This window comes from Fringilla coelebs, assembly GCF_963513975.1.
Source record: "Fringilla coelebs genome assembly, chromosome: 8".
Classification (NCBI taxonomy): Eukaryota; Metazoa; Chordata; class Aves; order Passeriformes; family Fringillidae; genus Fringilla; species Fringilla coelebs.
Window position 1 is genome coordinate 27,186,263 of NC_140066.1, and position 23,978 is coordinate 27,210,240.

The 23,978-nt window shown below is 42.6% G+C and overlaps 2 protein-coding genes across 3 annotated transcripts in view; one reads left to right on the forward strand and one right to left on the reverse strand.

The window, feature by feature from the left end:
* MXI1 (MAX interactor 1, dimerization protein) overlaps nt 1–7,578 on the forward strand; it is a 55,852-nt gene extending 48,274 nt beyond the window's left edge. Inside the window, exons 4-6 of one of the 2 annotated variants that reach the window (XM_084210775.1) lie at nt 2,436–2,550; nt 3,777–3,948; nt 5,099–7,578. In XM_084210775.1, the coding sequence (XP_084066901.1) occupies nt 2,436–2,550; nt 3,777–3,948; nt 5,099–5,262 (451 nt within the window). In that variant the 3' untranslated portion in view covers nt 5,263–7,578. The remainder of the gene's footprint in view (nt 1–2,435; nt 2,551–3,776; nt 3,949–5,098) is intronic. The other variant, XM_084210776.1, reaches the window with a different exon arrangement.
* A 5,216-nt stretch (nt 7,579–12,794) lies between these two features.
* On the reverse strand, nt 12,795–22,628 carry SMNDC1 (survival motor neuron domain containing 1). Its single transcript, XM_084210578.1, has 6 exons — nt 22,516–22,628; nt 21,768–21,887; nt 18,236–18,378; nt 16,241–16,402; nt 15,277–15,430; nt 12,795–14,504 (listed from the first exon to the last, which is right to left on the reverse strand). Exons 2-6 carry the CDS (start codon nt 21,885–21,887, stop codon nt 14,367–14,369), a joined length of 717 nt encoding a protein of 238 aa, XP_084066704.1. The 5' UTR covers nt 22,516–22,628; the 3' UTR covers nt 12,795–14,366.
* Nucleotides 22,629–23,978: the final 1,350 nt, after the last annotated feature.

A 23,978-nucleotide genomic window follows, 5' to 3' on the forward strand; every position in this document is an offset into this window, starting at 1 on the left:
GTGCTTAACAGGGTTGATCTTGTTCAGTCTGCACATAACCCAGCTTTTGACGTGGCAGATCAGTGCCACCCTTGATCGCTGTCTCAGCAATCCAGCCCATGCTTGCTCCTATCTGAAGCTGATCACTGGTTCCAGGAATTGCAGTTCCTGGTGCACCACATTCCCAGTTCCTGGTAAAACACAGTGCTGAGAATCAGCCCAAAGCTCTGGCTGTAGATGTGTTGTCCATTTCTCTCTGCATTCAAGAGTGGACTGTGATGTCTTTGCCACTGGCTGGATGTTGATTCCCCAAACTTTTTTTTCCTGTTACACAAATAATTTGATTTTCACCATGGGCTGGGAGCTGCCTCCAAGTCTGTGATACCTGTCTGTAGCAGATGCTGTGTAGCAGTCTGCTGTTAGGTGGAGCCCCCAGATCTGAGCTCTGCTCAGTCTGTGTTTTTAACTTGGGCTGATCTGTTGGTGAAGTGTGTGGCTGGAGCTGATCCTTGTGCTGTGAGGAGACACATGCTGCTCCATTCTGCAGCTTGATGGCTGCGCTCTGACAGCTCTGACTCAGTGACTTGCCTGTGTGGCCATTCAGGAAATCTGTGCCGTATCCAAAAATTGGTTTCAAACCCCAGAATGTCTTTGATCACAAGATCCTGCTCCTCTTCATTTCTGTGCAAGAAGTCAGCATCCAGTCTCCCAAGGGATGACACAAACTGCAGTTCCACTGTGAACCAGCAGTACTTTTTCATTGCTTACCCTTTTGGTCATCATGGGACATAGGGCAAACACCTGTAGTGGGTTCACACTCCTGACCAAGCTCTGTGTTGAAAACTGGCTTCCAGGTAGAAACAAATCCCCCCATGTCAACCATATGGGTTTAATGACAGTGGGGTTTGCCCTAGAGTAACTTGAGAAGTAGGAGATGAGATTGATGTGATTACTGTTCTTTCAGTTTGATTTTTGGATTATGATTTCCCTTTCCCCACCCCTGTATTTGTTAATGTTTAATGGAAAACATGCTTTCTTCAAGGCTCTTGCTGGTAATATGCAGCCCTGTGACTGTTATTGAAACAGAATGATGAACCCTTCGTAAAGAGATTTATGGTAGAAACTGTGAGGAGCTCGCATCTACAACACGGCCAGTGAACACTCCCCTGTGCTGACAGTTCATCAGCAAAACCCCTGACCCTTCCACCCTTAATCATCCTTGCTTGTCACTGACATAATTGCCTGATTACAGACTCCTCTCCCCCACCCCTTTCAAACTGGGTGCAATAGTGCATTTGAAAAACAAATGGAAATGAACTGTCCATGCTCTTTTTTTCTTTCTTTCTTTTTTTTTTTCTTCCCGTGCATTGAGATGGATCAGGCTAAGATTCAGTTTCTTTGTGCATGAGCAAGGGCTGGGATAGGCTTTCAGGAGTCTTTTGCACTGGTGCTTCTTGCATGTGAATGGTAAAGCTGATGTCATTGTGTTATTGATTGGGATGACAACTTTGGACATAAATCATTAATGTCTGGGAAAGAGAGAGGGAGGGGAAAAAGGCAACCCACACTCAATAGTTTTCCATAAATCTGCTGTTCATCCCTGCAATATGTGATCTAGAGGAGGAGACAGTGGGAACAGTTTTCCTCTGCAGGCTGAAGACGATGTGTGTTGTTCACTGCTGCCTGAACCATTTGCCCCAGAACATGTTGCCATATTCTGCAGAAAATGGATCATATCACCAGCAGTGCTGTTGTGCTGGAGCCTGTCTTTGTAGATGTGAGCCAAGGTCAGAAGTCTGCCCGGGGGAAGGTCTTGGGTTCTCTCATTCCCACAGACCTTGCACCCCCAGCAGCATTTCAGACCTGGTCCCAGGAAGGAGTAAGAGTGCAGTTCTTGGGAACTACTGTCCCTCTCACTCCTTGAATTGCCACCAGGGATTGTTTCAGTGTTTTGAATTGACTATTTTTTCATTGATGATCTTAATTTCATGCAAAAAGAAGGTGTTCAGGTCAGTTCATAGCAAATGTCCCTGAGCTAGCAATGAACAGGCACGCAGGGGGTAGCAGTCATTCGAAACTGCTTTCACAAAAGTTCTTCTCAGCAAAACAGACAGCAAATAGCTCAGAGAGAGTGGAAATCCATGAGATACTTGTACCATTTTCTTCTGTGCCTTTGCCCCTGCACAAAGTTTATCCAGATGGGTCAGATTATCAGTTCAGACAGCAAGAAAATAAACAGTGTCTGTCAGAGGTTAGCAATAATGAAAGTATTGGTGAGCAGCTGGTGTTTGAAGCGTAAATAGTTCAGCGGCAGTCTGTGCTGGTACCTGAGGGGAATCTTGTCTTGTGTGGAAACAGGGAAGCCTGAAAACTGCCTCGTAGGGGGGGCAGCAGTGAAAGAAATGACATTCCCCTGCAGAAGGCATGGCTCTGATCCTCCTGTTCTCCCCTTGCAGCCGAGCTCACCTCCGCCTGTGTCTAGAACGCTTAAAAGTTCTGATACCGCTCGGACCAGACTGCACCCGGCACACCACGCTTGGGCTGCTCAACAAAGCCAAAGCACATATCAAGGTAAGAGCTGCCTTTCCCTGCTGCTTTCAGCGTGGGCTTTTGGGAAGCGCAATGCAATTGCTCCTCCTTGCTGCCTAGAGCTAACTCTGTTGAAGGAAACGTGACACTGTTTATAAATAAATAAATAAATAAATAAATAAATAAATAAATAAATAAATAAATGAAAAAAAAGAGCAAGCAAGCCTTGCCCCTTTGGTTAGCCATTTATCATTGCCACAAGCCACATTGTTGGAAGAGTCCATAATGAACTCCTTAAGTACAAAAATGATGGATTTGAAGAGCAAAGATCTTGTTCTGTATTGTGATCATTTGTTGACAGCTGTATCTCTTTAAAGACAAACATACCTACTGCTGAGTGACTGCATTTTGATGAGAAATGCAGCTTTTTTTCTGGTGTGCTACTGAGTTTCCACTGCCGAAGCATTAGCACAAACCACAAGAGTGTGAGACAGGTTTGGCTTGCTGGAGTTCCGTGTGTGAACCTTCCAGCTAGCCTAGCTCTTCCAGCTCCACTTTTGGCAAAGTGAGATGTGAAAAGAAAATGCTGCATTGTCAGTATCTGGAAGAGGCTGAAATACTTCGTTGCAGGTCAGGATATAGAGAGGGAAGATGGGTGATGAGGGAGGAAAGTGCTGCCAAAGGGACAGAGTTAGCCTGAAATGACTCCTCCTTATGCAATGCGCTTGTCGTAGGAAACAAAGAACAGTGCCCTGGTAGGTTTCCCAGCTGTGATCAAAGAAATCTGTAGTAGGTTATGTAAATCACTCACTGAATAGAAAACTGTTTCTGAGAAATCCTTCTAAACCATGCAGTAAGGAACACAGAACTCCCGGGCCACGTTTTTATGTTGGAGCAGCTGGTAACAAACCCCGGAGTGGATTGGTTTGGGGGTGTGAGGCCCCTCCGTGGGCAGAGGCGGTAATGCAGGTGTCTGATGCCGAGTGGAATGACCCGCACACAGACTGCTGCAATTCACAGCGTGTCCCCTGGAGAGGCTCAGTCCTCAGAGACTCTTTGTACTAATGGGTATCATTTACCAGAACCTGAGAGCTGGAAAGATGTGGGAGAAGGCATTGTGCTTGGAGACTGCGAAGTAGCTTGGTTCAGGGCCCTTGTAGCTTGAATCCTTCTGGGACCGGGAAGGTCTAAGCAAGGCAGGTGGCAGGGCAGTGGAGATGGGAGGGAAGGAGAAAAAGCAATTACTGAGTTGTATTTGATCATGTCAGAAACTTGAAGAGGCTGAGAGGAGAAGCCAACACCAGCTTGAGAACCTGGAACGAGAACAAAGATTCCTAAAGAGAAGACTGGAACAACTACAGGGTCCTCAGGAGATAGAGCGAATACGAATGGACAGCATTGGATCTACCATTTCCTCGGATCACTCGGACTCGGAGCGAGGTGAGTGTTGCTGAACCAGCACAGAATTGCCAGGACTCTCAAGTGGGAGAATGAGATTCATCCATTTCTTATCTCTCAGCTTCCCCTTCTCATGGCCTTTGGTGTTTAGGTTGCTGATTCTGCTCACACACAGGCACATACACACACATACATGTGGAGAGTTTAGTATTTTGCATGAGTTCTAAGTCTGGAAGAATTGTTGTTGCTGTCAACTTGATCTGATTTCTATGACATTGAAAGAGATGGTAAAGTTGAGATGCTCATTGTGATTTTTGGTCTGCTGAATCTCTTGGCAGCACAAAGAGGAAAAAGGTAAAAAGATATTAATGAGACTGGAACCAGTGTTTCACACACCTACCCCCCAGCCCCCCTACCAAACTTCCCATTGAGTTCACCTCTTCAGTCAAAACTGGCTAGATATATCTGAATGGCTAACTGAATTAACATAACTTCCTTTTTAAAAATATTCCTGCAGTGGACAGAACATTAGGCACAATACATGGTTTGATATTTACTGACAGACCAGAGGATGATGGATAGTTTGCGTGTGAGTCTGTTGTTTAAAACAAAAATCCTTTGGAAAATTCCTAAACAATATGAGAACCAAGATACCTGGTTAATTAGATCTTTGCTTTTTAAGTCTCTCCTAAAAACAAGATACCTGTTCCAAAATCCACCAAGCATGTGTGACAGTAACCCAGATCCCCAGAGTAATGCATTGTAATTGTGTGTGGTCTTGGCTTTGGCAATATAGTGTAAAGGAAGTAACATGTTTAAGGTTAACTTCATGCTCCATTTTCTGTCTTGCACTCAATTTATCAGTTTCTTCTTTTTTCGTAACACTGGGGTATTAGAGGCCCAAAGAAAGAGGTAGTGGGACAAACTGAATGTGTGGGGTGCCTCAACTACACTGACAGTGTGGCTGGCATGTGGAGGAGTGAAGCCCCTTTGCCAAATCCCTACAAAAACCTCCAAGCTGGTAGTAGTCTTTTTATAAACAATGACCACAGAACATCCCATTCCAGGGAGAACCTGCCAGATGGCTGCTTCATTCCCTGTGTTGGGGGAGTCCCAGGAGCTCACTGGCACGAAGGGGGCAGTTGGGTGTGTAATGCTAATCTGTGTGCGTTTCTCTCATTTCCCTTTCTAGAAGAGATTGAAGTGGACGTTGAAAGCACAGAGTTCTCCCATGGAGAAGTGGACAATATCAGCACAACCAGCATCAGTGACATTGATGATCACAGCAGCTTGCAGAGTATTGGGAGTGATGAGGGTTACTCCAGCGCCAGTGTCAAGCTCTCGTTTGCTTCCTAGAACCAAGTGAGACAACAGTGCAGGGTGAATGATTTCACTGGGATGATCAAACTGGGTCCTAGATGCCAGTATCCTCTTTCAGAATTGACATATTGACAGCTAGGCCTGGAGAGACCTGTATATAAAGCTTTTTGGGTAAAGGAAGCCGCCCCAGAAACCCATATTTGTTCATTTGGTCATGTTACCAATCCCAATTTCTGCTGGCAAAAAGTTAGGCCAAATACTAGTCCCTTTGCATTCAATGAAATCCGTTTGTTTCTGTGGGACCTGGATCTAGACCTTAATGATGAAACACTTTGTTTTGAATTTATTTGAAATTGTTTGAAAGAGGATACTAGAAACTCATCCCTCTCTTTCTGTCATGAGATCTGAGAAATGTCAAAATTTCTTACACTGCATTCAGATTGAACAACCTAATTTAGGCCCTTCTGAAGAGCTTTTGTGGTCCTGAAAGGACTGTATCCTACAGTTTACCGCAATCTAATGCTGTCATAATGTACTAGGAAATGTAAAAAGGCTTACGTAGCCTAGGAATAACAGTGCCGATAATGATGAAGGTCTCATTCTGTGCCCAGAGGGAGAGGGGCAGCGATGTTCAGGGGAGAACACCATTCAACTCAGCTTTCTGTTGGACATCATTTAAACAGTGAGTACCTCAGAAGCGTGGCTAAAGTGAGAGGTACACACTGTAATCTACCAGCACAGGGTGGGCTGTCAGGCCTGGGGCTGTGCCAGCGCCAGCAGGTCCCCGGTAGATGTGTGCCCCTCGCAGGCACACGGCCAGCTGAGGGCAGAGCGAAACCAGCACTCGAGAGGTGACACACCAGACAGTCATGCCCAGATACTGAGCCACTATGACCTTTTTATTTGAAGTGATTTTTTGATAAACATTTGTAAATGTGTTGGGAGGGAAAACACCCCAAGTCTGATGCATCTTTTTAGAGCTTGTCCATATGAAACCTTAGATGTCTTTTATATGAATTTATGCCATGAAAAGATCTCTGTTTTGATGAAGCACTTGACCCAATGAAATGCAAAGATTCTTTTTTTGCCATGCACACAATGGATGAAGGCCGTGCTAAGCTGGAAGAGGCCAGGTTTGGTGGGGGTTTCTTCAGTTTTCTTTTTAGAATCATTCCCTTTGCTGACTTTTGAAGTTCCAGTCCAGTAGTTAACCTAGTTAAGCTCAGCACGTCTCTCATGTTAATGTAACGTTTTGACTGCACGTCCCGTTCCCAAGGGCCTTGCCACCTTATCTGTGCAGGTGCTGTTAAGAGCTGTTATAGCGAATGTTTTCTAGTTTTCTCCAAGACAAGCATTCTAACCTGCACTTTGAGGGCTTTGCTTTTTTATTTTTGTCTTTTTAATGGCCAGGATTATTTTGTTTTCCAAGTTTTAAAAACCTTAATAGAGTCTTCACCTATGGCATTGTTTGAAACTTTGTATATCCTTAAGTAATTTAATTACCCCTCATTACTAAGAAAAAAAGAGGAAAAAATGCTTTATAAAATTCATAACTTATTGCTGATTTGAATGGGTTGTTAATTTCAGTCCTTTAGATTTTATTTTATTGTTTTAGATAGGGCTGGGTAAAAAGAGGTAAAATAAAGTAAAAAAATAAAGACAACCATATTTAGCAGTGCAGTGGAATTGTGTTTAAATGTTAGCATATGGTCCCCATTAAAGTAGCACTTTAATGCCATTAAACATTTCTGTATCTGAAATGAGTTGTGTTCTTCCATCTTGGTCATTCCTGTCACTTCAGCCAGCTGCTGTTCTTCTTGTGCCCTTCGGTCCTGCGGTGACATCCTGAGCAAGTCTCATGTAGACTTTTGCACTGTGATAAGTTGCCTGTGTTTAAATACTCTGATGTTTCCCCCACTCTCCAAAATGTGTCATTCCCTGTAAGAGGCACAACACACATGCTTGAGTAGAGAAATAATCTTTCCATGGCTGTAATGAATGATTTCTCTCCAGTCTGGGTTTTTTTAAATTAATTTGCTTGGTAAGTTTACATCTGGTTGCAGTTGTTAAATGTGTTTTCACTTGTGTGCATGTAATCCAGTGTCTCAGTCCATCTGTTCTTCTTTCTGGGAGGTTACCTGGCAGGAGCAGGAGTCTGCCACAGAGTGAATTAAGCTCTAGGTTACAAATGGAGCCCAAGGGCTTTGAAAGAAGAAATGCTGCTTGAATTTACATTTGGAGTCTATATGTATGATCTCTGGGTGACACAAGGCTTGAAACAGTCTGTAGAGTGGTGAAAGGTAGGAAACTTCAGCTCTAGCAAGGTCTTACTTATTTATTCGTTATTATTCTCCTTGGAAGTGTTGACAACTGGCAGTGCTGGTGCTGAGCAGTTGCATACCAGTTGGATTTATTTATTTATGAGCCCTTTTCTGTAGCTGTCACAGCACCTCCTCTTTCCTGTTATTCCTGTTTGTGTTAAATGCCCATTTGGGAAAGCAATACAACAGCTGAGAAGCACTGAAGTTCAAAGGATGGAGAATGGCCCTGCTCTCCTAGTTGGTATAAAACAGTGACATGTCTATGGTTGGAATAAATGCATTTGAAATGTTTGTTTGTAATGCTCTGGGGCAGTTTGCTATCTCCTACCTTTTCTAATGTTGTGGTCTCAAAGGAGTCCTGATCTCAAGTGCAAGTAAATGGGGAAAATATCACAGGAGATGAACTTCCATCACCAGCCACCTGCCTGACTGCTCAGCCAGCAGCAGTGGTCCAGCCAGGGGGAGGTCGAAGAAGAAAACAAAACTAGAAACCTTTCTAATAATTCCAAAGACCTGGGGTTGGTTGCTCTGGTGCTGGTGGGTTCTTTGTAGCACATCCTAGCAGATTTTGGCTAGAGTTTTGATAATTTCTTATGTGATGAAACATTTCTCTGGCCTTTCAAAGTTGTCCTGCCCTGCTTTATTTCTGCTTTGTGGAGTCTGCATTTTCTCACGTCACACGGCTGCCATCCTCCTCAAATCTCCCTTCACTGTTCTGGTCTCTTGCATTGCAGTGTTCAAGATAACCAATTTTTAGAGAAGTTGCTCTAATTTTACAAGAATATGGTGACTTTTCCTGTAAAAGCAGAATTGGATGCACTTTCCTGAGGCAGCCTTCCCGTGCAGTAGGCAGACATGCACACGCACGCACAGCTCCCTCATAAGCTCATTCTGTCAAGTCCTCCCTCTGTAAATTAGATCCCCAGTGGGTCTCTTTGCTACAGACAAACCCATTAAAAAGACCATCCAGCATTTTCCTTCTTTTGACACAAGTGTATTATGGAATGTCATCTCGTGTCTGCAGACAAGGTGGAGATGACTATCTGGCTGCATTTGTCACGGTTATCCTGTGGCGAGTTGTCACTTGAAGGTCATTTTAACGTCCGTTCCATTAGCAGCATGTCAGTGACGAAGGTGGTCTCACATCTGTCTGTCTCAAGAAATCTGTAGGTCAATAGAAAGGGGGTTAACTAGACAGACTTATCATTTTCTGGGCTTGGTGATTATGTTTTCCTTTTGTCTGTTTGCTTGTGTGCTGCCATCTGTTTGTGAGCTCCGGCGTCCTGCTTTTCTGCTTTGTTCTCTTGTACTCGCTGTTCCCTGTTTGTTGTGTTGCCCTGTTGGAATGAGTGAAGTGTTTGGCTTCAGTGGAAGTGGGATCCATTGGGTGCCCTAACTGGAGATAGACATTCTCTTTCCTCCTCACCCAGGATCATAAGCTTTTCTTGTGGCATTTTTCTGACCCCAAACATGCATCATTGGAGAGAGAAATCAAGGTCACTTCCTGGAAGAGAATGGTAAAAAGCAGGACTTCATTCTGAGGGTAGGGAGGTGATAACAATGAAAAGCTGTATAAAAGTAGAAAAAAGTCTTATTTTTTTTCCTGGAGCTTTCTCCCACAAACACATTGTCCAGTGAGTGTGAAATTCTGTGACTTGATAGTGACTGAAATTCCTCTGCATCAGCAATGTGATCTTTGAATTGTCCTGTGGGACCCTCGGGGAAGAGGAGTGTGTCCTTCCTCTGTTCCCCAGTTTGCACAGAATACCCAGAGAACACTGATGTGCTGTCACCTCTTCTTGAAATGTGCCAACACATCTGAGTGACATTTGGGAGGATGAATACAGGAGAGTGGTGTCTACACAGACAAAGTTCTCCTTTTACTGAACGGCAGGTTGTTTAACTGGGAATAATACACCAGTGCTGGCCTCTGCTTCTCTGCTCATTTCCTCCTGCAAAGAGGGCTGATCCCTGTAGTTGTTAGGCAGAGGCAGGAACAAGGAGTCTGTGAGTACTGGTGTTGTGGCTGTGGCACTAAATACCTTTTATGGAGGGGTTCTGTTTGTGGAGTTGTCTCACAGCATGCATGTGTTGAGATCCTTTCAAAAGTGTCAAGGATCAGGGATTGCTGAGCAGCCTCTGAGAAGGGTGGATGTGTCCTTCGAGGTGTGGGCTTGTACAGAGCTGAACAGTTGAATCACATGGTGCTGCTGGCCTGGCTGATGATGGTCAAAGGTGTGAAATGTAATTTATTTGGGAAAAGATCTTCAACATTAGCCATGCTGTAAAAGCTGTGGGTAGCAATTTATTTTTATCACACTGGAAAAAATCAGCCCCTTGGTTTGTAGTACCTCAGTGAAGCCTGGAGCAAGTGGTGGGGTGAGCTGGGTAGTTTGGCCTTTAGCGAGTCATCCAGCATCTTGGCTTGCAGACTTCTGTGCTGCAGACATGTGATGAAGCTTTATTTTAATACAGCAAGGATACAGCTTCAGCAAGGATTAATTTTGATTTTGAGGGATGTTGCAGCAAAGCAGAATAAGCCATGAAGGAATTTAAAGTATTTTATGGTGGTTTTAATATTGTGGTTTCTAGTTAAAATGTACACAGGCCTAGGCCATGACTTGGGTTACCAGTGCTCTTGCCAATGCTCCATTCAGCTAAGGTTAGGAAATTCTTTCCATTTAATCCCCTTTCAAAAATATGTCTCAATTAATTGTTTTGGATCCCCTCCTGGAAGGCTTGATGGGGAAATACAAAAGCTCTTTCCTGTCCCAGAGTGCTGGATAACTGTACAAAATAGTATCCATCACCCCAGGAAATCCCAGTTTCAGCAGATCAGTCAGACAGGTAAGGTGTAAAATGCAGCTCACTCATATTCCTCATGGATAATGTCTCTTTGGGAAGTAACAGCACCTTTCAGTCTAGGTGAGACTTTCTCAGTCAGCACCCATTGTGGGAAGGCTTTGCACTGTACAGACCAAGGAGTCGCTTTGAGGTGAGTTCAATGTAGAAAGGGAATTGCTTTGCAGAAGGAAGCAATGCAAGTGCTTCTATGTAGCAGAGCTTTCAGCTCAAGACCAGAGCTGGCTTGGGTAGGTGGCACCATCATCCTGCAAATGTCCCTCCTTATTTTACCATCTAAGTGAAATTTTTTAGAGCCCAGATGAAGACTGGACAAATTACAATGCAGAGAGCAGCACCAGCTGCCAGGCAGCAATCCTTCTTTTGGGCCTGGCCCAGGAATGTTTTCAGCAACCTCACTCTTCAAATATAACTGTTGGAAAAAGAGTGGTTGTTTCCCAAGACCCTGCCACAGCTGCTGCAGGTGAGCAGAACCTCAAGGAGAAGCAGAGAAGTTTGCTGTAGGTTTTGTCTTCTAAATATCTCTACTATTGAATTGCAGTCCTCTCAGGTAAAGGACTGCAATTCAATAGTAGAGATATTTAGCAGGACTGCAATTTTTGTATTTACAAACCTGTGAGACCAGCAGCTACATAAATAAGTGACACAGCACTCACTGGCTTTAGGGAAGGCAAAAGAGAAATGGATTGCCATGACTGTGAGAATTTTAATTTGCTACTGTTGAGACTTCTAAATACTTAAACTGGCTGGGGCAATCCTAGATCTGAGTCAGGTTTATACTGGTTTGATTTCCACAATGGGTTTCAATTTGCACAGGACTGAGGCTCTACTAGATAAAAGTAAGGCCTTATAGGAAATGGTTGAAGAGGAAACATGCAGCCCATACTTGTCATTTTGCACAGTACTTTTATCTGATGGGCACAAATCTCTATTCTCTGACAAATATCTCTTCCATCTCTATAGCTTGGGGGGTTTGAACTCTTTACTTTTGCAGTAACTTTCCCTGTCATTTCAGTGTTTTTAAGTAGTCTCTGGCTATAGCAGGATTTGCTGGCACTGGGGTAGGTAATTTGTGTGCAAAGGCCCAATGCAGAGCATGAGTTCCCAGGCTTCTTGCTGTCTAGACCAGTTATTAAAACTGGAAAATAAATTGTAAAAAAACCCAACCAACCAAAACACCCTCAGCCACATTTCAGGTCAACTCAGAATTTGTAATGTAAGAAACTCTTGTGTTTAGGCAATTACCAGCATTGCTTCACGCAAGATTTGTTTTTATAACATGAATTTCTCAAGCCACTTTACTACGGCTGTGTTCCAAAGCCACACTACAATGAACTGGCCCATCCTGCAGATGTGGCAAGAGCATAAAAACAACTTGATGTGCTATAAGGAATGGCTGTGTGGCCAACACAGCAGTTTTGGTGGGGCAGCTTTTTTTTTTTACAAGTTGTTCTCAAGATGTATTCTCTTCATAGATTGGACCACCCCAGGCACAGTGGTCTCGTTGTTTCACTTACTCCAGGTAAGGTGTTTCAGGAAAAAGACAATCAAAACTTTATTTCAGCACTTCTTTGCAGTACCCAACAGAAGAGTTGCACCCAAGTTTATGAGGCAACCCCATTACAAGAGGTGACAGTAAATTACTCAGTGGAAAGGGTAAGTTTTGCTAAATTTTTTGAAAGGTTCAGCTAAAACAACTTGGGCTGGACTGCCCCTTGCAGGGGAGGCTCACACCACCCATTGTGTTCTGATGACTCAGTCTATTGCTCTACAGAGCTAGTGAACAAATAAATAGCCCTGGGATGCTCTATTGATTGTATTTATTACATTAAAGATAAGCAGATGTAGCTCATGTCAGATATTGATTGAGCCTTTTTTTCCAAAGACTATTTTCTGTTAAAAGAACAGGTGGAGTTCAGAGTAGGCTTCCTGAAAACTCCAGTTCTGCCTGCTTTAGCATGTGTCAGTTCTGACTTCAACATGCTCCTTTTGGATAAGTGAAAGGGACACTGTATCACAGCCACCTGTGAAAGACAACAGGTGACCTTCCTCAGCACTGAGCTTGTCAGTGTGGCACAACTGTCACCTCATTAATGTCACTGCTGGGACGTGTGGTTGTAGCTGCAGGCTGCAGTACAAACTCCCTTTCTAAAAAGCAGACTGTTCTACTCCTGAGATGTTTTCTATGCAAAAGAAAATTTAACCCCCCTGCTACCAATGAAGATAAGGAATTAAGCAACACCTACTTTATCTTGCAGTCAGTGTTCTACTTCAGCGCCACTTTTGAGTATTGCATTCTGTCCAGCAGATTCTGCTGTACTCACCCCTGTCCTGATGATTTACTATTATCTTCCCTCCATGAAAAATTCCACTTCAACAAATATATCCAGCAGATTTTAAACACTTTATTTAATAAAAGTTAAACATACAAAACTGAAATTAACACACTTTGTATTCATAAAAATCACCATCTCCCATTACAGGGAGAACCTTTTTCTATGTATGGATTCTAAACTACTGCTTGTAGAGTTTAGCTTGAGTTGTGACTCAGGTAACTGATGGACATTTCCACCAATCAGTGCATCAACAATTGCTGACGTGACCTGATCTAGTTAACAAATTACAAAATGAGCTACATTAACATAATATACAGGGAAATAATGGTCAGGGTTAATGGACAAGACACATGTTTTATTTAATGGGGGAAATAGCTGATGTACTCTTGTCCATTAACTCAGCCCTAGATTTTACAAAAATAATATCTACATTGTATACAGGGCTACCCATTAACTTCTTTAAACACATTACGGGTTCAGAGGTGGCATCGCTACCGTAAGTGTGAGACAAGGAACAGAGGAAAGCAAATCACAGAGAGTACAAAAAAGCAAGAGCTTTTACACGTGGATTCCTGAAGAAAACTGAAGGGGCTCAGCAGCACTGTAATACAGCTAAGGTACAATGGACTCTAGGGCCAGTCAGTTATATAAGGACAGAAACTCCCAGCTAACCTTTACTCACTCACAGCTATCTAAGTGGGATCCAAGCATTCACATCTGCTGTGCCGTGGTTCTCCAGTCTGGATGGGGGCCCAGGCACAGGCTGTCACTGCTGTGACTGTACCAACAGGTCTGGGACTGTACCAGCACACCTACAAGATCTACAAGGGAGGACAGGATAGCTCCTTTCCACAGCACCAGCTCTGATCCCTGGGGATGGGTGGGGACTCTTAAGTACAGTTCCTTGTCCTATGGTTTTCTGGTTACATTTCATTAACTTCCTATTATAATTTGATGAGTAGTTATAAAACAAACAAAGAAAAACAACCAACAAGAAACAGCATCTCCTCTGCTGAAATTCAAGTGCAAGAAATTTGGACTGGAATTAAGTCAAATTTACTGTTTCTAGAATGTAAGTGATCATTAGTAATAAAGATTCTATCAGCCCTGTTCTGCCCTCATTTGTACAAACTGATCCACAGTGGATTTGTAAAGGAGTTATTTAAACTTCCTTAGCAATTCCATGTGATATGTCAGCTCTCTCCCAGAGCTGCAGCAGCTCTGTAATGCTGAGCTTGTCACAGGAAGCACTGTGACTACAGAAACCAGGGAGGCTCTTAAGGTGCCATTTTTATACCACCACTTTTTCTGAAGGAAGAACAAAAAAACCAAACCTTCACTACTAGTATGAATGAAAGATTCAAAGCTGCAGACAAATACTGCTTTGAAAGTAACAGGCAACAGCAGTTCATGAACGTTTACCTGCTACAAAAAGTTTAATGGTTGGGGGTGTTCAAATCAAGAGCTGGAGATTTAAGGCTCAAATCAGCTGAAGCCAAAGTGATGGTGACAAAATGGACTACTCACTATGTGCCAACAAATAATTTACTTTTAGAAAAATATAATGATAAAAAGGTAAGTGTAAAGCCCTGCAGAGATGAAGTTCCACCTTTTCCACCTGTTACTGAGGCATCAGATGCCTGACATTATATTTAGAGGTATCTTGATACTGTGTCATAGGTTTGTCTGCAATTCCACATGTTCCAACGCCAACCTTGCCAGTTACGCTCTCAGGGGAAGCAAAAATACTCCTTTTCACCTGCAAATAAAACAAAACACCATTTCTGAATAATTACCAACTGGATTTTACAAAAAAAAAAAAAAAACAAACCAAGCAATCATTACCATCTGAAGTGCTTCAACATTCTCAACTTTCGCCCTACAGATGAGGACACTTTCTAACAGCCAGCTCAGCTGTGATGTGTTGTCACTGAGTGAAGCAATGGGGCTGGGAACTTCTGGCACCTCAGTACTGGATGTGATTGTGGTACTGAGGATCTCAGGTCAGGCCAATAAGGAGTAAAATTCACCTCTCATAAGGGCATCTCTAATAATTGCTCAAAAGGAAGACTGTAGTTTTACCACTACGTCTGGCAGCTCTTGGTCAAGCCATGACAGAAATGGAACAAGACTTAATGTCCTTGCTACCTTTTTTGCCCTACACTTGCTGTTCCAGGGCACGTCCTCAGCACTGTGCCTCCTGGGTCATAAACACAGCAAGGAGCCAGACTTGGAGGTTTAGAGGGGCCATCAGGTTCTTGGCTCCAACAAACATCAGCTGGTAACTGATGCAAGCCTAGTTCTCCCAGCCAGAACTCTCTTAGGAGCAGCACTCCTCCAAAGCAATCCAGTAAAAAAAAAACCCAGGCATTTGAAGTGCACAAAATACAAAAATGCACACTTCAGAATCCCAAAAACACCCCAAATCCCTGTGTTGAATCCCTTTACAAACCACCTCCTTCTTTCTCCCAAGCTACTGCACAGAAGTCTATGCCCTGTTGCTACTCACATACTGACAAAAGTAAACAAACCTGGCCTTTTTTGTTTTTAGAATAGGCTCTGTTGTTAAACTGTTGCCACTTGACTTTCTGGTCCTCTCGTTCCTGTTCAAGTTCTTTAATTCTCTGAGCTTTTTTCAAAGCTTTCTTCTTTTTATACTCTCGTTGCTGGGCTATCATCTCTTTTCTGGAGAGAAGGAAAAAAAAAACAAAAAACAAACCCCACATTTTATGTTTGTGCCTCTACCTGTAACAAACTACAATCTGACTGTAAAACAGACATGTACATTAATTTTCCAGATGTTTACAGAATTTACAGAAATAAAGCTTGTAAATATTCATCATTTCTAGGAGGTAAAAAAAAAAATCCCAAAACCCCAAAATTCCAAACCTAATCTTTCCATTAATAAGCATTACCTTACTTATTTATGTATTTGGCATAACAACAACCACCATGCACACCCAAGGAGTCCATGCCAAACACAGCAACCCATGGGATTGGGTGCAGTTCATTTCTGGGTGAAATGGGACCTATCAGCATTTCTACATTTCAGAAACATCTCGGGTTTGGAAAGTGTGAATAACCCACTGGAGTGAAAAGCCCAAATTTTTCTGGAGGTCTGCAGGACTGATGCTACTGATTATTGAGCAGGGATGGAAGGAAAAGGACAAAGATTACTTCAGTGAAGATAAGGAAATTGAAAGAGTCAATCTATGCCACAATCCTCAGAACAACCTTTTAGGGAAGGGATCACTGGCCGTAAACTCTGAAGAATTGTACCTTTTTTTTGCCAAGTAAAGTTTTCAGCCCTTACAAATACCCTCCTGTGTAGACATAGCAGGATACTAAGTAAATGTAAATTTAAAATAAAAAGGAACAAAAAAACCCACTTATCTCATTAACCAATTTTTATAGCTGAGAGGCAAAAAGAAAAAACAACCAACCCAAAACCAACGCACAAAGCAGCATTCAGACTTCCATCTGTGTATTACTCACTTGGACATGGGTTTGTTGCCACTGTCCTCTTTTGCTTTCCTTCCCTCTTCCACAGGCTTGAGGTTGAACAGAGGTGTGACTTCAGCATTGCCATATCCAGCAAATGTAACTGCAGCTGTTCCATTCTCCTCATCTATTTCTTCAATCTCAGCTTCGTAACACCTGTAAAGATATCATGGCTGTAAGCATGTGAGTAAAGCTTTAATACTCAGCCCTTCAACACCTACATCAGCCAGCTAATGCCACTAAGTGAAAAATATGCAGATACCAGCCTTCATTTTCAGGGATAATACACAAATCAAACCAAGAGATTATTGTCTTAAGGTCAAAGGGACACAGGTACAAAGACTGGAATCTGCTGTATTTGACCTTTAGCTTCAACAAGCAATGTCCTCACAGCTATCACAACTAATGATTCATGCTGGGGCTGATCTAATCAACTATCCTGATTTGCTTTTAGCTCTGGCAGGTCATGGGATAGGAAAAAAAAAAAAAGCTACACTCACAGAACTCATTGAGGAATTTTAGAAAATGTCAGCTCAGAAGTGCAAAGCTTTCGTTCCATTTTTCTCCATGAGACAAAGAACTAAGAAAAATTGAAGCTTTCAAAACATTCCCTTTTCAACAATTTAAAGCTTAAAAGTTTTCTTGTTGATTTAAAACAGCAATTTTGAAATTTTCACAGTAATCAGTCCATTTTATACTTATGTGTATGAAACACTTTGGTCGAACTGACCTCAAAATGGAAAAACTAAAAAAAAAAAAAAAACCAAAAGTGACATTTCCAAAAATAATTAAAATAACTGTGTCTAACTTAAGGGCAAAAGGATACATCTAGAGCAAACAGAGGAAAAAAAGGAAATGTTTCATAGACAGCATTCCAATTAACATTTACTAAATTAATTTCTTGTGTGTTTTCAGTGGCTCAACATCTTGAGCTGAGTTAGGGACAAACACACAAAAACCCAAAATTCTGCCTAGCTCTTTATGAAACACTGCTCACTTAAGAAATGCTGCAACAGAAGAAGGATTTTCTAAAAAAAACCAGAACAATAAAGTCCAGTAAGATGCACTTCCATGAACACTCCGACACACTCTTCCCCAAGCTCTGATCCTGTAACCAAGGATCGGACCAAAAACAATGACCCAATGGTAACCTAAGACTAAGAGATTCAATTCTTAAGTTCTAACACAAAAACATTTTACTCATTAATAAACAGAAGAACTATTCACTTTTAGATTAGTTTTCTACTTAAGACATGAAGAGTTATATCAAAAGCTTTACATAGTTACTATATTGTTTAGAGAAACACACTCATCCAATAATAGAGCCTCTCTCTAGTGATAACAATTGCAATATTGCTCCTGCATAATCAGTTTTTTTAAAGCTGCAACAGTTACACATTTGCAGCATGAAAAGTAATTTCTAAATGTTTATTTTGAAGTTTATGGAGTCAGAATTATTTGCTTGGGTTCCCAGAACTACAGAGGATAATATATGAGACCAAACCCAAAAGGCTGATTAATTCTATAGTTACATTACATAGTTATTTTACAGCCAAACCCAGCATTTTCAATTAAAAATTGAAAATTGATCCAATTAGAGGCCCAAACTGAGATACAGCAAGAATTTTTCTTCATAGTAATCAGTGACACAAATATATCAATGCAATGACAAATCATGAATTACACATCCCAAAAGCTTTACAAAAGACTGTCCTAAGTGACCAGTTATTTCCATCTACCATTTATTTCACCAGCAAATTGTAATTTACAAAAGCTACCCTACTTTTATAAGGTTAGTGAAAAAAAGGCCCCCCCATGTCTTTCCTACCTAAAATACTGACCTTTAATAAACAGTCCAAGAACACTTAATACCACATTTATTTAATCATTTCTTTTTGCTTTTAGTCACCCTGGTCAATTCAAACTGAATGAAAGTCTCTTACCATTGAACTATTTCATGTAACTGTTAGAGAAGTTTTCTACACTTACTGTCCATCCTCACTCCATATGGCCATACACCTGTCCCCAACCTTCCAGGAGTGACTGGGCAGGGCGGACGCGGAACTGTCAGAACTCGCAAGAGTTTCCGAAGGTTGTGTTGAAAGGAGATCTTTGGTTAACTCTATGACTTCCTATAAAAGACAAAAAAAACCACAAAGAATAATTTTTCAAATTCCTATTACCAAGCATATTTTTACCCCAAGCTTACTGGTTTTGGTTTAATTTTTTTTAAGTTACTATATTATATTCATTGCTGATGTGTGAATTACACTCGCTTTGGTTGTTTAACCATTTAATTAAATGCATTAATTGCAATTGCAGATAAAAATATGTATGGTCCTCACTGTACTACTGTAAAGTTGCCCATGCCCTCCTCCAATTTTCAAAAAGTAGCCTATTATTTTTTTATAGCATTTCTCTCATTGGTTGAACTGTAACATCCAGAGTCATGGTGGCAGAGCACCCTCCAAGCTGTGAAGCCCTCTCATTTTGCTAGAAAACATTCAGGCGCACACTAAAGAACTGACTTCCTTAGGTCATTTTGATAGAGTGTTTGCTTTTTTCTTAAGCTCCCTGACTTTGAGATGTCAAGTCAGACCTCCCTTGCTAATTCAAGATGACAAAGTAGCAAAATTTCCTAGTTCCTTCACACATTACTCATTTGCAAGCAGGCGCTTGCAAAAAGCTCTCTAATTTCCTGTAAATGTTACATCAAAAACTAAGCAATCAAGACCTCTCTTGGATTTCACTGGGGTTAAAAGTCAAAGGAGACAGCATCTAAAGGGCCACATGAACTTTATATATAATGCAGAGAAACTTTGCTGGCCCTAAAGAAAAATTCTTCAATTCTTTGAGTACCTCAGCATGAACCATTCACTCTGCTAACAAACAGTAAATATCTAAGTCAGGGGAGGGTTACAGTGTTCAAAGCCTGAACTTTCCTCCCCATTTCACATCTTACTTCAGCTATGGGCATACAAAAACTCAGGAAAATGCAGTAAAAGAGCTGTTCGTCATCCCTTAAGAACCTAAAGGATTGTAAGCACCTTCCAAGTAAATTAATACATCATAAACTTGCAAGCACTTTTATCTGATAAACTATACAACTAGCATCAAAGGCCTAACAGTTTGTTTCTGTTGCAGCATGTTAATGTCTGAATTTCCAACAGCTAATAAAAGTTTTGCTCTTTGCTTTGGAAGAGCTGCTGGTTAATAAATACTCCAGCGAGCACAATCAGTAGTAACTGTGAGCACAGGAACACACAATTGCTTCTACTACTTAGCTCACCGTTTTCCTAATGCCACAGCTGAAGCACAACAGATTTTGATTATCAAGTTGCCTAATTTGAGAACATTCAGCATTAGCCTAATTTACCCTCCCAGGTGCAAAATCCCAAACTATTCCTTAGCATACAGGTAGCTGTACTCTGCAAATCCAGGAGGCATCATGGCTTAAGTACCTCTCTCAGCAGGTCAAATACATCACATCAGGCACAAGGCACTCCTGAAAACAAGTGTTTCAGGTATTGCAACTACCAGTAACACCAAACTGTTGACTAATTCTTGCCTCAGAGATGGCTTATTCTAGAACTTGTAAGTGAATAGTTTCAGACAAGTCTACCAAGAATCCTCTGAATTTAATAAAGCCCCTTACACACAAGGCTATTAAAATAACCAAACGTTCGGTAAAAACCTTCATCTGATATCCACGTACCGTAATGCTCAGCTCACAAGATAGAGACATTAATTTTAATGCAAGCCATGAGACAGTTCTTAAGTCTTTAAGAGAAGAAATCATTCCAAGAAAATTTCTGAGCAGGACTTGAACTACCACTGCAGCTCAGTACAGCCAAACAGGTTGAACAACATGGCTTGGTGCCACATCCCCGTGATAAGGAGGTGTGACCCACATGGAACACCGCTTAGTTTGCCAAGATTTTTCCTGACCAACTGGTCTTCACAAAGCCAGACAGAACCTTACACTCCAGAGCACAACACCCACAGATCTCATCTCCAATTACAGAAGATGACAGCTGCCATCAAGCCTAGAAAAGGTAAGTTTGGTTCTTGGGTGCACAGACACTGTCCTAGAAATGATTTGGTGAACTGAAAAGCTAAGTACTTCTAACAATTTCTTCTAATATTTAATCTGGAATAATCTAAGCATACAAAATGCATCAGTATTTACAATAGGAAAAAGATGTTTCAGTAACATAGTAACCATCTTTTTGAACAGACAAAAAGCTGTTTAGTTGGGACACTGATGCATCAAACCCACTCTTACAGCTGTTTGCTTAGTTGGCATATATCAAGTCTGCAAAACATTATGTCATTTTCAAGGTGGAACATACGGATAGCAAACCTTTTGGGGACGAAAGTGTAAAGATCTTCCCCATTCTGTGCAGAAAGCTTTTATTAAAAAGTTTGCAAGTTGTCCTTTCACATCAATGATCTCTGCATATCAAAGCCGAGGTCGTGTTGGTATCGGAAATATCATCCCATATGGGTTTTGCTGTGCATTTTAAAAATATAAAAATATACACATGCTTTTAACAGTGTACAACAGAGCACATTCAGATGATCTATAAAGTGCCTTGTGGGCACAAAGCCTTTGCAGTTTAAAAGGAATTCTAAAGATCACTGTTTGGAGGCACTACTTGTGTTTTGGTTTTGAAGCCCCAATTCATTACTGGTATTTCCATACAGAGCAGTGGTCACTGAACCTTGCACTGGGTAGTTTTAGATATTTTTACACCTGATGGCTAAAGCAATCCACAACAGAAATGAAGCAGCATCTTGCACTCTCATGACAGATTTTAACAGCACTGCTGGGATTTGCTATATGCCAATGTGTCTTTATATGAACAAGAATCTAAAAGACCACTCATATATTTAAAATTAGGTTGGTGGCCTTCCTGTCACTAAACCACACCCCAAGGACCAGAAATGGGTTTTAGCTGTTAGGAACACACTATGCTCTTGTGAAAAATAAAAAACACAACTGTTTTCCTTTCTTATATAGAAACACAATCGGGACTCAGATGCACAAGGAATACAGAACTACACTCCACTGCAAATGTATTTAATGAGTAAGCAGGTTCTGGATCAAGTTATTTGAGAACTCAGTAAGAACATCATGGTATGCTAAACCATGAGGCTTCAGCATTGTAAAAGCAACAAAAAATAATGACTTTGAGAAATGCTTCAGTGAAAAAAAAATTAAAACCCAGCACACAGTAAAGACAGCACTGGCATATCTTTCAGCTCTCTGGCCAAAGTTTATAGAAAAAGAGTTTGCTATACAAATTAGTACATCTTTTATAGTAATCCAAAAAATTATACTTAAAATAGGCCACACGCTTTGGGTTTTTCCAAATTAAGCCTACCATGACTATATCAAGCTATGTGGAATGAAAGTAACCAGCCCACCAAGTGTCTGTTTTTGTTGCAGGACAAATATTTAGTAAAGTTAAATCACTTGTAAAAGACCCTGATGTTTCACCTACCCTCAAGTTCTCACCTGTAAGTCTTTCTTCAGTTTCAGTAAATCCTCATTGTCTGCATTGCCAGATAAGGCAGCTTCGACTTGCTGGAGCTGAGCTTTGTAGCTGGCCAACTGCTTAGCAAGGTCTTCTGACATCTACAAGGAACACACACACATACAAACCCCACATCAAAACAACGGCTTTGCTGCTTTATAATCACGCCTTGTGGTCCAAGTGAGGTGAAATGACAACAACAACAACAAAAAAAGCTGTTACTAACGTGTTAGAAACACAGCTCATTAAGTTTCAATGATGAGTATTTGTTCAGTAATTTGACAACAGATAACCGCTCGTTTAATTTTTGTGCAGTTCCGGCTGCTCTCAAGAGACTTGTGAAGAACAGAGGGCTGAAACACGTGCCCATGTACGGGGTACACGCACAGCTTACAGCGTGTGAGCAGCGGGGCCTTGGGCAAGCCTCGCACCTCCCCGGCTCCTTAGAAAATGAATGCACATCCCAACAAGCCCCGCGCACTGCGGTGTGTGCCCTCCGGGCGCCGCACACGGCGAGCCTCAGCGCCGAAATCCCCGGCGGCCGCCGGGCACCGGCCCCTGCCGGGGCTCCCGTGGGCGCGGAGCGGCGCGGGAGAACAGTCGGGCCTGGGCCTGCCGCTGGCGCGGGCCCTTCCCAGGCCCAGGCCGGGCCCAGCCCAGGCCCCGGGCCGCTCAGAGCGGGCGGGGGCTCAGCGCGCGGGGCCGGCAGGGCCCATCCGGCGGTCTCACCTCGGCGGTGCGGGGTGCGGGCCGTGCCCGGGCCGGGGGGCTCCGCTCGGGGTCCCGTCAGGCCGCGGCCGCTGCGTTCCGGCTCCTTCCGCCGCCGCAGCCGGGGGTGGGGGGGCGGCAGGGGCGGGGCCTCGGCCGGCGCGCGCCGGCGCTCGCGAGAGCGGTCACGTGTGCTACCGGCCCGCGAGCGCGTCACGCGGCCCCCGGGTCACGTGGCCGGACGCCCTGCCCACAGCCCCGCGAGGGGGCGGGGCCTCGGCTGAGGGGCGGGCTGGAGGCCGCGGTGGGCGGTGCCGGGAATTTAAAATTCCTTCTTTACCGCTATGTGGGCCTTGGATACGGGAACTGTGGTAGATTTCAGCTCTATGGACCTCGACTCCAGGCGCCGCGGCCGATTTGTGCTCTCTGGGTCTCGGCTCCAGGCCCCGCGGCCGATTCGTGCTCTGTCGGTCTCGGCTCCAGGGACCGTGGTAGATTTGTGCTGTCGGAGCACACTCTGCTGCACGGGACCAGAGTCCCTGATCCTGCCTGGACCCAGGGGCTTTGCTCACTTACATATTTGTTCCTGACAATATCAAGTACACCAACACCTTCTGGCTGCTTACATGATCACCAGAACCACGCAAAACTTACTACCGAGCAGCTTAGAAGAGAGTAAGTTTCAATATTTGTCCTGCAACAGGAGAAAAAACTGAGGTGAAAAGCTCAGTGACTTCTTCAAGCCTGTCACCACCACAAAAACAACAACAACAAAATTATATATATTTCTGGTGGAAAACTAGTGATTAATTTGGCTGTGAGCCAGGCAAATTAAGCAGATGTCCCAAAATTTTCTTCGTATTAGCAGGAGGATCAGTGTCTCCTGCAAACATCCTGTCCCTCTGTCACAGGCACATGGTGCTGCACAGGAAGCTGACTGACTCCACTCATTGGATTTGTTTATGTATTATGAGGAAAATATATCTACTCTGTTCTACGACACTTAGTGTATGTCCTCTGAGGATATCCTGACCCAGAATGAAGCACCACATTTCTGTATCTTGCTGTATAATTTGATAATTAAAATGCAGAAATTACTGGACACTGTTCAGAGATGATTGATGAGACCAAGTGTAACAATGATAATGGCAACAGCAACATTTTGGTGTTGTCATTTTAATGCAATAATAAACTAGAAATAGTTAAGGAAACATTTTCTGATAAGATTTTGCAGACAGATCAGCAACCGTTGAAATACATACAAATTGTTTGATACAGAGCAATCCTAATGACTTTGTGAGCATACCTATCCATTAGAATGGGCAGCAGTGCAATTAATTTCAACTTTACATTTCAGGAGAAGAAATCTATGCTGTAGGATCGAGAGGAACTGAGAAGGCATCCACTGTCCAGCTATCTCCAAACGCAGCAACAGCATACAGGAGAACACTTCTGTGGTTGCAGGAACAAGCATAAAGAGGCAT